General features: G+C 38.2%; 1 protein-coding gene across 6 annotated transcripts; it reads left to right on the forward strand.

The window, feature by feature from the left end:
• The first annotated feature begins 1,059 nt into the window (after positions 1-1,059).
• Positions 1,060-10,464, forward strand: hormad1 (HORMA domain containing 1). Of its 6 annotated transcripts, none has more exons than XM_037783505.1 (16): positions 1,060-1,152; positions 1,434-1,497; positions 2,959-3,103; positions 3,220-3,283; positions 3,414-3,450; positions 3,617-3,637; positions 3,902-3,928; positions 4,048-4,115; positions 5,131-5,282; positions 6,277-6,434; positions 6,597-6,665; positions 7,449-7,509; positions 7,918-7,967; positions 8,414-8,485; positions 9,680-9,742; positions 10,042-10,464. In XM_037783505.1, the coding sequence occupies exons 2-16, from the start codon at positions 1,465-1,467 to the stop codon at positions 10,135-10,137; spliced, it is 1,116 nt and encodes a 371-aa protein (XP_037639433.1). In that variant the 5' UTR covers positions 1,060-1,152; positions 1,434-1,464; the 3' UTR covers positions 10,138-10,464. The 6 variants fall into 6 exon arrangements, with proteins under 6 accessions (XP_037639433.1, XP_037639436.1, XP_037639435.1 ...); XM_037783508.1 differs by having other exon boundaries at positions 8,414-8,440; XM_037783507.1 differs by having other exon boundaries at positions 4,051-4,115.
• Positions 10,465-12,431: the final 1,967 nt, after the last annotated feature.

Raw genomic sequence — 12,431 nt, forward strand, 5'->3', positions numbered from 1 at the left:
GGCTTTATGATATACATGACTGGCTTTTCCCAAAAGTTTCTCATCTGGGGAACTTCTCTCAAAAGGACATTGTTTATGGACTTGTCATGGACAATAACAAAGATGACTTTCTGGTGAATAACATTCTCATTCTTGGAAAATATTATTTGCACAAATCCAAGTATATGAAAGTGAAACCTGGTTTAATGTGTTTCATTCTGAGTTTCTATCTTACATAAAAGCCCTTAAAGTCATGGAAAACAAAAATGGTTTGAAACTTCTTAGCATAATAGAAGAATATGAATTACAGGTACAGCCCTAGCCCTTAATTTAATTAATTATTATTTGCATGTCTAATTTTACATATTTTATTTCTTCTTGTTCTGTATGCACCGTGTCCTTTTACTCTAATGCAATGATCTATGAGCCATGTTGTTTATAAATTTGAATTTGTTCAATAAAAAAAGAAAATGCAACATGCTGTTTTTTTTTTTAACTTATTATACTAATATTATATTAATGAATGAATACACCACAGTTAGTTCAACGAGATGATTGACAGCCATGTCCTTATTAGTTAAAAAATGAAAATAAAAAAAAATGCATTAAACTTTGGACCTATGCTTGTGATTGACATATACAGTAACCAATAGGCGAGTAGTGACGGTTCGCGCAGAGCCAATGGGATGGCAGTATCAGCGACATTCTCTTTGATTGACAGCCCCGTCGACCAATGAGTTTACAGAATGTAGACTTGGGGAAGTGCCGCACTGCATCAACACAAAGCACCTGAACCCAACCTGAACAACACAAATATATATATGCAACATGCTTTTTTTTTTTCACTTATTAAACTTATATTATATTTATGAATGAATACACCACAGTTAGTTTAACGAGATGATTGACAGCCATGTCGTTATTAGTTCAAAAATGAAAATAAAAAGTACACTTTGGAGCTATGCCTTGGACAAGCCCCCTGCTCTGTGATTGGCTACTTGACCCGTCAATCAAACAAGCTCCCTGCTCTGTGATTGGCTACTTGACCCGTCAATCAAACAAGCCCCCTGCTCTGTGATTGGCTACTTGACCCGTCAATCAAACAAGCACGCGGGAACGGTTGCTAGCCTACATCCATGCTGCCAGCTTGCTTTCAACAGCTTTAAAAAACAGGTTTGATTGTATTATATTGTTGTATTCGGTAAAATATTCTTCATTGTTGTCATGTAAGTAACATTACAAGCTCATTGTGAACAGGCTAGGTTAGTAACAGCTTCATCTTAGTGTGGTAGAAACTGTTTTAGCTAAATGTGACTGTAGCTAACGTTAGCTAACAGGTGAACTTGTAGTTCTAGTTTACAGTAATGTAATAGTACTAAACTAGTTTAGCCAAAGCCAATCTTGTATATGCCACTTTGGTTGTCCTCATGTAATTTGTCTCTGTTTTTTTGCAGCTTCTATCTTGTGTTGTCTCTCACCACTGTGATGGCCTGTCTTCAACAAGTTAGAAGTGAACAGGTAAAGTTATTGTATATATAAATAAACTGACATTAACCTGATATTTTCAGGTGGAATTTCATTCATTCATTCATTCATTCTCACTGTGCAATATCATTTTCCACTTGTGCAATTTTGTTAATAGTCTGTTTATTGACAATACTGTATATACCGCTCCTATTTTTATACTTCCTTCTATTTAAAGGGTTCATATTTTGTCACACTTTGTTTAGCTCTTTTTTACTGTGTTAGCTGATGCATCTTGTTTTTTGCACTATCCCCTTTGCTGCTGTACACTGCATATTTCCCCACTGCAGGTCTAATAAAGGAATATGTTATCTTATCTTATCTTAGCTAATGTAGATTCAGTGTGTTTTGTGTAGCTGCAAACACTGTTAGTTAGCTATAGCTGGCATTTGTAACAGTAGTTAGTCAGTTATTACATTTACTCATGTACTAGAAGTTTGAGGTACTTGTACTTTTTTAGTACGTACATTTTATGCTACTTTATACCTCTACTTCAGAACGTTAATGTGAGTGCTTGAACTACTCTGATTCAGATGTTAAGATAAGATAAGATAAGATAAGATTAACCTTTATTAATCCCCAGAGGGAAATTCAGGTGTCAAAGCAGCAACATCAGCAAACAGAGTGAAACACAGGAGAGGTAAAGGTATACACAAATTATAAAAACAATAAATAGAGATATAAAAGATACACAGTGAATGGGTGAACATAGTTCGTACAGTCCGTCAATAAATAAATGTAATATGTATATATGTGCAGTCTATAAAGTGGTATATAGGATGTATAGTGTACAGTAAGTGTAAAGTGCGCCAGTGGTTAGAGTCCAAGATGGTTGCAGATAGTGCATGTTTAAAGTTCTTAAAGTCCTCCTAGTTCTCATATGTAGGGTTAGGGTTTGATTGTGGAGCCTGATGGCTACCAGCATGAAGGACTGACCCAGGCGCTTTGTGTTGTGCCAAGGGGGGATGAGTCTGTGGCTGAAGGTGCTCCTCATCTTGACTAGCTCATCATAGAGGGGGTCGGAGGGGTTCTCCAGGATTTATATACAAAATCTATAATCATCATATATTCATAAGACACAGTTGAGGCCACTTGGTTTGTGGTGATTATCTTTGTTGCATCTTTTTACACCAGTTTTTTTTTTTAAACAAGTTTTTCATTACTTGCCAAAAAACTATTTCTTAAAATCTTTTTAAAAATCTCCCACAACTATATATTGTAAAATGATGATCATCACCAATATTAAGGGCCATGAACATCACAAGGACCATATAATGAAACATTCTCATTATAAATATTTTGCTTGTATGTTGTATTTATCTTGGATAATAGTATTCAATATGTTATGAAATATGTTGTCCTTCAAATGCAGCTGTTGGCTGATTTCTAGTGTTTGTGTTAACTGTGATGAGTAAGCAGTGCTCAGTATGTGATTCATTTATTTCACTCATGCAGGATACTCAGCTGTTGCCTAATCAGGTTCTCTCAGAGCAGCAGTCATTGGTTGTTATAAAGAAGCTTCTGGCCATCGCAGTGTCTGGCATCACATACCTCCGGGGCCTTTTCCCAGAGAAAGCCTACGGCAGCAAATATGTTGAAGGTTGGATTACAGATGGAAACTTATTTATCTGCACATTCCAGTGGCTATCAAGGTCTATTTACCATTTGGAAATAATTACAAAGAAGATTCTAACCTCCCCTTTTTTCTTCCCACAGATCAGAAAGTGATGATCCTTAGAGAGGAGCGCAGTTGTCCCGGTGCCAGTCAGATTGTTCAATGGTAAACAACAACAACTTCATGGCCACAGTCATTGATAAGGGTCACGAGGAAAACAGTATCAACTGTATGTGGAAAAATGTTGCAGGATATGTGTCACAGATAATTAGATGTGTTTTTGTAATTCCTCCAGGATGCAGGGATGCTTTGACGCCATCCAGAAGAAGTATGTAAGTTCAACCTTTTCCATAAGTCAGAAGATTTTATATTTACATCTGATTGAGTTATTATGAATTAGAAAACATAAATCACAACCAGCGGAGTAAGTCCAAATCACTTTTTTTTCCCCCGTGTCTCATAATGTGGTCAAAGTTATTATTATTTTTTCCCCACCAGCTGCGGACAGTCATCATGTCTGTGAGTATTTTGTTTTATTTTTGACTTCTTCTGTGTTGTCTTTTTGAATTTTTAATTGTGATGAACACATTGGGGTGAGGAGCCTTCTTGTGAAAGTCACAGTAACACAAAGATTAGCAGGCAAATACTAGGAACTGTAACTTTACACACTTTTGAGCTGATGCTCTGCAGCATTTAGTCTTTTCTATAAGGCCTGAACTGAATGAAATCCAGAAATAGTCACGGTGTTAACGTTTTATCCATTTGGTCCTTTTTTTTTTTTAGCTCTACACTGACCCAGAGAACCCCCAGGTAATGTGCAGGTTGTCTTCTTGCCGTTGTTGATGTTTAACAATGCAAAACTACTGTTCAGATAACAAGCTGTTACATGATTATTGCGTATACAGCACCTGTCTTGTCTTGTCTTTCAGAAGGTGACTGAGTATTACCAGTTTAGGATCCATTACACAGCGAAAGGAACGCAGATGGAATTTGAAATGTAGGATTTTTCTTTATCTTGACAGTTATGAGATGTTCATAAGACATTAAACAAACCTCATATCAATGCAGGAAACAAACAAAAGGAAAATTTGAATGTATAATATATAATAATAATAAAGTATGAATCATCTCTGGCTTTGGCTGAACACTCACATACCGGGAAGTAACTTGATTTTCTGCCTAGTGAGTGCATGAATTAACCTCTTTCACGCCTTTAATTTCTTAAATTCACATGTGGCTTCAAAGTTGTAAAAAGTATTCCCTACTGTAGGAGTGTATGAAACAAAAATAGATTCTGTAACTACATCTCAGCCTAGATATGAGTGAAACACTTAAACTTAAGTTGTTATTTTTATTACGGCACTATTACATTAAATGAACAAAAAATAAAAATCCAAATGTCTGTATATCATTTAATACACATTTCTACAGATGTCAGTATGGCATGTTAATATAGTATTTTTTGAAAACTTTAGCATTTTAACTATAATTTAAAATAAACATATGTTGTTTGGAATTATACTTAAAATAATGATGGACTTGGCAGAGTTGAAAAGGTCAAATATTTAATTCAGTGACTTGTGGTTGCAGCAAAACTGGGTGGAGTGTTAAACGTAGTTTCAGTCTCCAGTCATAAGTCATGTAAAGTGAGACTACCATCTAATCCAACAAAAAGTTACCATAATGGTTACCTGGCAAAGTGACTGAAAGAGCAGTTACATTTAAATGAATACTTCACCCACATAATAAGCATTTGAAAATCAATTACTCACCCTGTGTTACCTTGAATTTTTGAGAATCAAAAAACAGAGAAAAATGAAGTAAATTTACTTCAGACGTGCCTCTGTTTGTTGATTCTCCGTTCACTGTGGTGGCATGCGAGAAAAACAAAGTTTTCTTTAAGAATTCAAGGTAACACAGGGTGAGTAATTCATACACAAATGGTCCTTTTATGGCAGCACTGGACTAATGGTTAGTGTTCATTTCTCATCCCGCCTCCTTTTCTTCTTCAGCAACAACAAAAACAAGGTGTCTTCAATGTCATGCGGCAACACCAAGAAGGCCAGCATCCTGCTGGTGAGGAAGCTCTACACTCTGATGCAGAACCTGGGTCCTCTACCAGAAAATGTCTGCCTCAACATGAAGCTGGCTTACTATGACAATGGTAACACACAAACACACACGAGACACACAGCAACTATTATTTCTACAAGCGCAGCTTAAATTGAGCAAAAGACGTTAAAGATTTTTACATGTTGTAGTTTTGTTTGTTATAAAACCTGCACTGCGTGAACTCTCTGACATGTGATGCAGCCTTTAAGCTCTCGAAACGTATTTTCATCACATGTCACATTTTAGACATGTAGCTGATGCACAAATCTGACTTCAGTGAGCAACTAAAGGTTCAGTGTCTTGCTGAGGGGCAGTTTGTCGGGGCAGGAGGGGAAACTAGTTTCAAGAGGAGACAAAAAAGTTGCACAATGCAGAAATACACATCAGACACAAAATTCCATATTTGCAAATCAATAGTGATTTGCAACTAGCCAAAAAAACTACTCAAAAGAGACATTTCTGGGTTAAACGGAAGATAAAATGTTTTTCTTTTATATGTGGTGCTACATTTGCATTTTTTTTTCTTCCCACATTTATAGATTTTACAAATGCTTTACTGTCCATTTTTATTTTGATGCCTTTGAGGCTGCTCTTCTTGCCTGTTAATCACAAAAATGCACAAAATGATTTGCCAAGCTCAACAAGGCAGATCTCCACATACAGTAGCTGCATATTTGTCAGTCTTTGTTTTGCAGGATTTTAAATGTTAGACAAGTAATGCTGCATGTGCAGTATTTGCACAATGTGTTTTTAAACTGTGGTTACAAATATTCCAGTCATATCACATGACATTTGGTTTTGAGAGTTCATGTGAAAACATAACAATTTGGAGTTTTAACCACAAGGACATACACACTTCCCTCTTTGTTTGTAAAACGAGGCACCACATTGATCTGAGAGTGTGAAGAAATTTGCTAGAATGAGAAAGTGTTTGTGTGTACATGGGTTGGGATTTGTCAGCAGTTAGAATTTGAACATGATCCGGCATGCTGTTTCTTTCTTGTTCACCGTTTGTTCCTCCGTGTTTGTCTGTTTTTTTCTTTCAGTCACTCCTCAGGACTACCAGCCGCCGGGCTTCATGGAGGCTGAGGGCGACACCATGGAGTTTGAGAGGGAGCCGGTCAAACTCACCATGGGCGAGGTGACCACCCCCTTCCACTCTTTGAAGTTTGACATGGCCACAGAGAGACAGAGACTGGAGCAGGTGAATGAAAGGAAATCAAAATGTAAACCTCACTCGAGGTAGGCAGTGATGCATTGAAAAGCCTTTTATATGTGCTCTAATAAATATGTTAAAGCGTAGTAACTCCTTGTTTTTCGTCTTTAATGGACAGCATTTTGTGGTCATGTTGCTAAATGTCTGCAGGTGGAGCAGAGTGTTCATGTGACGGAGAAGTGGGTTCTGAAGATGGAGGAGGAGGGCGTCCTGTCGCAGGTGAGCACACTAACAACTCAGACGTGCAGCTTGTTTACACTCAGCAGGGCAACATAATCATTGTAATCATGAATAGGCTTTAAAAACACCAATAAATGATAACCCAAGTAGGTTTGGGAATTAAAGATGTAATGCTTCTTAACTCTCAAATAAGACAATACTGTTTTGTGCATTTGTTTTTCTTTTTTTTTATCCACAGGAGATCAGTTTATTGTCAAATTCACGACTTTTTCACCATAGGCCTGTACTACGAAGCGAGTTCAACATACCCAGGGTATCTTCTCCTTATCTGGCTTGACTAACCCTAACAAACGCGATCCCGCTGAGATCTACGACGGTGGTTATCAACTGTGTAAATCAACCCAGGGTTTCTCAATCTGGCTATGAGCGCATTCAAATAAAGGGGTGGCACATTTTACAGAGGAAGAGCAAACTATAATATTAGAGTTCCCGACTCCGGCAGTGTGAAACAGACTTGGAGCAAATAAAAAAATGAATGTAAAAACATAATTCAAAGCAGTAAGCAGTTCCTTTCTGCATTTGTCAGTTTAAACTGTGTTCATTTTTTCAGATCAGCGTGACATTTTTTGTAATAACATAAGACAGTGTGCAACGTGTTGAACGGCTCCGTGATTGACACATGAATTGGGAAATGCCTAAATGTTGCAAATGCAAGTGAGGCTACAGGTCCGACGTGTGAGTCAGCGTGTTATCAAAGGCAGTCAGTTGTTGTGGTCAGCATGTTGCGGTCACGGTGTTCAGATAACATGTTTTAATCTTTAGACTCATGTGATTGACGACGTGGAGAAACCTGACAACGAGAACACAGACTTGGACAACACCGGTAAATCCTCCTTCCATTTCACATCAGCTGTGTACATCATAACATCTCCAGGGTTCAGTTTGGCCTTGTGGCCGGTGTTTAGGAGATTAAAACATTTAAACGTTTTTTCCATTCTGAAACATGTTGAACATCACTATAAGGGTACATGTCGTAATCTTAGGGTGTCAAAAAGTATCTTATCTTGGGGTTGGGTACTGTTAAAATGAAATTCAGCTGTAGAGGTCTTTGTTGTTGATTTTTTACTCCATTTTAAACATTTTGAAGTGTTTTTATAAACATGTCAGTTCTCTTAAAAAACTTCAGATTTACTGTTACAGAGATCCCCATTATCTAAAAATAATAATTCTGATTATTGGACAAGACTTCACTAACATCACTATCTTCTTTTTTTTTTTTTATGAACTCAAGAGATCCAGATGAGCTGTGATGAGAAGATGGAAGAAGAGGACACCACAGAGGTACGTGTGACATTAACTACACTGACCTCAACACCTAAAAGAATTTCAAGCTTCTGCTACAGAAGGCAAGATTCATACAGAAAAATACACAACTCCTATTAGCCTGATTCATCATTGTTCCCTGAAGTGGACGGGGGCAGGTTGAGGATTCATCCCTTCTTTTCAAGAGCACTTTGGAGAAAGTGTTTCTTTTTTTGTAACAACTGGTGGCAGCCGAGACACAATTGAAATGTGAAGAAAATCTTTTCATATCTGGTTGAACTATTGATGAATAGACACATGTCTCAACTCAAGGCGCCACCAGTTGTTTTGAATGATTATTCCAAAACATGTGAAGGGTTTCTCAGCAGAATGAGGGGTGGGCTCTGTGTAAACACGCAGCGAAGGGCCCACTTTGAGTGCACTTAATGGATCAGTCGCGTTACGGACCATCTGTCCCCTCTCAGATGGTGAAGAAGATCTCTGACATGAAGGTGGGCCTGAAGACCAGGAGTGGACGGATCATCATGACCACTACGGTCAGTCAGCCACTCAAAACTCAACACGCTGTTACAGATAGATGACCTGAGACCTCTTCAACCTGAAAACATTTCTATTCTCTTTGATCAGTTAATTAACCATTCAGCACAATTTATCTCTCCATGACTGAGCATAGGTTAGCCAAATTATACCCATAATGATCTTTTGAGCATCTAGGTTTTTCACAATTAAATATGAACTTACTTATCTGAACAGTGTGTAACTTTTCAGGGGATCTATTAGTAGAAATGGTATATAATATTCATATTTTCATTAGTGTTTAATCCCCTGAAACTAAGAATCGTTGTGTTTTCGTTGGCTTAGAATGGCGTTACCACGGTTTTGCACTCGGCGGCTCACGTTACCGCAGTCTTGGAAAGGGATTAGTGAGAGGAGGGGTACTCAGTTGGTTGCGATGTCATCCACAGTTCTTATGTCCCTACTGGATTCTACTTCTTCATGTGAAGGAGATGGGAAATAGATTACAGACTCTGCAGCTGTTTCTTCCATCAACCACACCACTAGATGCCGCCAAATCCTACACACTGTCCCTTTAGATCATTTATATGCATAGACCTACTGGGCTACTTGAGTATTGTGTATGTAAACTTAGCCATTGGGATTGAAGCTAGAACAGATGGAAAAACTGAATATTATACTTTACTCCAAAAGCACTATTCACTTGTTTAAGGAATGTGCTGCAAGAAGATCTTTCCAATTTAAGAAATTATTTATTTAAAGGGCCAGTGTTTAGGATTTGGCGGCGTCTAACGGTGAGGTTGCAGATCGCAACCTACTTAAACTTCTCCCGTGTGCCAAGCTTGTAGGAGAACTACGGTGGCCGGCGTGAAAACATGCATGTCCCAGTGTTTGGTTTGTCCGTTCTGGGCTGCTGTAGAAACATGGCAGACTCTGTGGAGAGGACCCGCTCCCTATGTAGATATAAACGGCTCATTCTAAGCTGACGAAAACACACCGATTATTATTTTCAGGTGATTATACACTAAAGAAAACACAGTTATTAATATTATATTCCATTTCTACCAATAGATCCTCCTAAATGCTACACACTTTTCCTTTAATATTACAAATGTTGATGAGAACCTCCTTAGCACAGCAGATGATTCTCTTATCACTGCCTTGGTGTGTGTGTGTGTGTGTGTGTGTGTGTGTGTGTGTGTGTGTGTGAACAGGAGACAAACCTGACAACAAGGAGCCTGAACAACAAGAAGCCGACAGCTATGAAGGACAAAACGGTGAGAAACTCACCCTTACGGTGTTTAGAAACTCTAATCTGATTCTAATTTAATATTAATAATTTAATATAAATCTGTAAATGCAGCGAGCAAATAAAAAAAAGCTGTGCTTTTACATAAAAAGCATTTCTACTGAAGATACAGGATGCATTTTGAAATGGAAAATGCGTAGGAGCCCTGTTTGCTTCACAGATGAGTCAGCACTGATCTCAGAGTGGGATGTTGTCTGTCAGTAGACACATCAGATTCTTGGGTTGTCTTCTTGCCAACTGGGTGTGTCCTCCTCTGCTGTTTTTCAGATTTCTCAGTATAACATCCCCAACAGCCAGGACACGCCGTCCACCTCCGTGCCGAAGAAGAAGCGCAAATTCAGCGAGCCCAAAGAGCGCTACTGACCTCACACCCCCCTGCTAACACAGCAGCACTGCTGTATTGATTTACTCTGATGTTTTTTTAAATTTAAATGTTGATTACAAGTTACATCGCTGTTTTTAAAGGGAATTCCACTCCTTATTGCATTAATGTGGGGGTTTTGATATAACACTTTATTTGAATGCAACACACATCTAAAATGTGGACAGTTTATTTAAAGACACAATACTGATGACTTCATTAACACAGTTTTTCAATTGATTGTTATGTTTGTTTTACTGTTACTTGTTTACAAAGCATGTTTTCATACTTATTTAGTCATTCTTAATTAAATACAAAAATGCATCCAGTGTCGTTTGGTGTCGCAGTTTATTACACTTTGTTATAAAGTCAAGTGAGCTTTACTTATAATGTTTATCAAAGTACTTTAATGAGCAACAAAAGGCATGGGGTCTGGTTAAATGTGTCGTCTCTGTCAGTTATCAAGTTAGTTAGAGGGAAAGGATGATCTCCTTCCTTTTTGGGATGACTTATTTGGGCAGATCAAAGCTTGTAAAATTGTATGTATTGTTACTAATATCATTTTTTATTTTAAATGTAAGCAGAGGATTATATTTGCTTTGTGCCACGCTGCTCCCAAAATGGTGACTGTGTTATATCAAATATAATGCAAAAATTAAGTTAGTAAGCAGTGAGGTCAAATATTCTGTTAATCATTTTACTGATGACTAAATGATGATAAGAGACATTATTCTCAGAGCAACATATTTTAAAGTTAATTTCATGCGTGAACGTGTGTCTGTTAGTGTCTTACTGTATCTTAAGTACAAAAACAGCAGTAGAGGCTACAGTCATGCATGAGGATGCTGTGGTGTGTGCCAGGATTTTATGTGAGTCATATTTCTATTCGCTGTAAGCTGGCAGTGAGTGAAGGAACCTTGTAAATGTATGTGCAGAAGAGAGAGATACAGAAAAATACAGTTGAACTGCACACATTCGGTAAGGCAAATCTGCTGCAGGTGTCTATTAGTACATCTAATTGATTAAAATAGTTAATCGCAATTAATCACACATTTTTTATCTGTTCAAAATGTACCTTAAAGGGAGATTTGTCAAGTATTTAATACTCTTATCAACATATGAGTGGGTAAATATGCTGCTTTATACAAATGTATGTATATGTTTATTATTGGAAATCAATTAACAACACAAAACAATGACAAATATTGTCCAGAAACCCTCACAGGTACTGCATTTAGCATAAAAAATATGCTCAAATCATAACATGGCAAACTCAAATCCAACAGGCAACAACAGCTGTCAGTGTGTCAGTGTGCTGACTTGACTATGACTTGCCCCAAACTGCATGTGATTATCATAAAGTGGGCATGTCTGTAAAGGGGAGACTCGTGGGTACCCATAAAACCCATTTTCATTCACACATCTTGAGGTCAGAGGTCAAGGGACCCCTTTGAAAATGGCCATGCCAGTTTTTCCTCGCAAAAATTTAGCGTAAATTTGGAGCGTTATTTAGCCTTCATCCCGACAATCTAGTATGACATGGTTGGTACAGATGGATTCCTTAGTTTTTTTAGTTTCACATGATACCAGTATCTTTACTCTAGCTTTAAAACTGAGCTCGCTACAACCTAAAAAACGCAAGTTGCGTTCATGCGTCTAAACAAATTTGCGTTAACGCGTTGTGATCGCGTTAACTGTGTACAGTGTGTGTTTCTAAATCTGGCCCTGTGGACCGGAATGAAGTGAATTGATTGATAAGTGCAGAGCTGCAGTTCTGGAGGCCATACAGTTGTAATACTCAGCAGCTGCTTCCATCAGCATTAACGCGCTGTCAGACGCCTGCATGTGCTTACTTCTCGGTTTGTAAAAAGGAAATACAGTCGTCTTCTACAGTTTAAAGATTTAACAGTTTCAGCTTCCTGCCAGGAAAAAAACCTCTGGGACAGAAAATTCAAGTTGGCCTTGCCTCTTGAAAAAACAGACCTCCATCTTTAGACTAGACCCAGAAATGCCACCATTTGCATGTGAGGTGCCTTAAATGAAGCTGTTAAGTGAAAGTGGATTATATCTGTACACAGTGACCTTTGGGCCCAGATAAGGGCCCATCAGCAGCCTCCCGCCCGGCAAGCTGTGTGTTTTTAATCTCCTATTGTTTTTCCCAGAGAGAGGGACATTTGCTGATAGACTGCCTTAACCCACTGCGGATCAATACTGCAGGAAGCCTTTGTGATGCATATCCAAGCAGCCCCCACCTATCTGTGTCTGCAGCAGGCCAGAGGGGGGGGGGGAGAGAACG

The sequence above is a fragment of the Sebastes umbrosus genome, chromosome 11 (genome assembly GCF_015220745.1).
Source record: "Sebastes umbrosus isolate fSebUmb1 chromosome 11, fSebUmb1.pri, whole genome shotgun sequence".
Classification (NCBI taxonomy): domain Eukaryota; kingdom Metazoa; phylum Chordata; class Actinopteri; order Perciformes; family Sebastidae; genus Sebastes; species Sebastes umbrosus.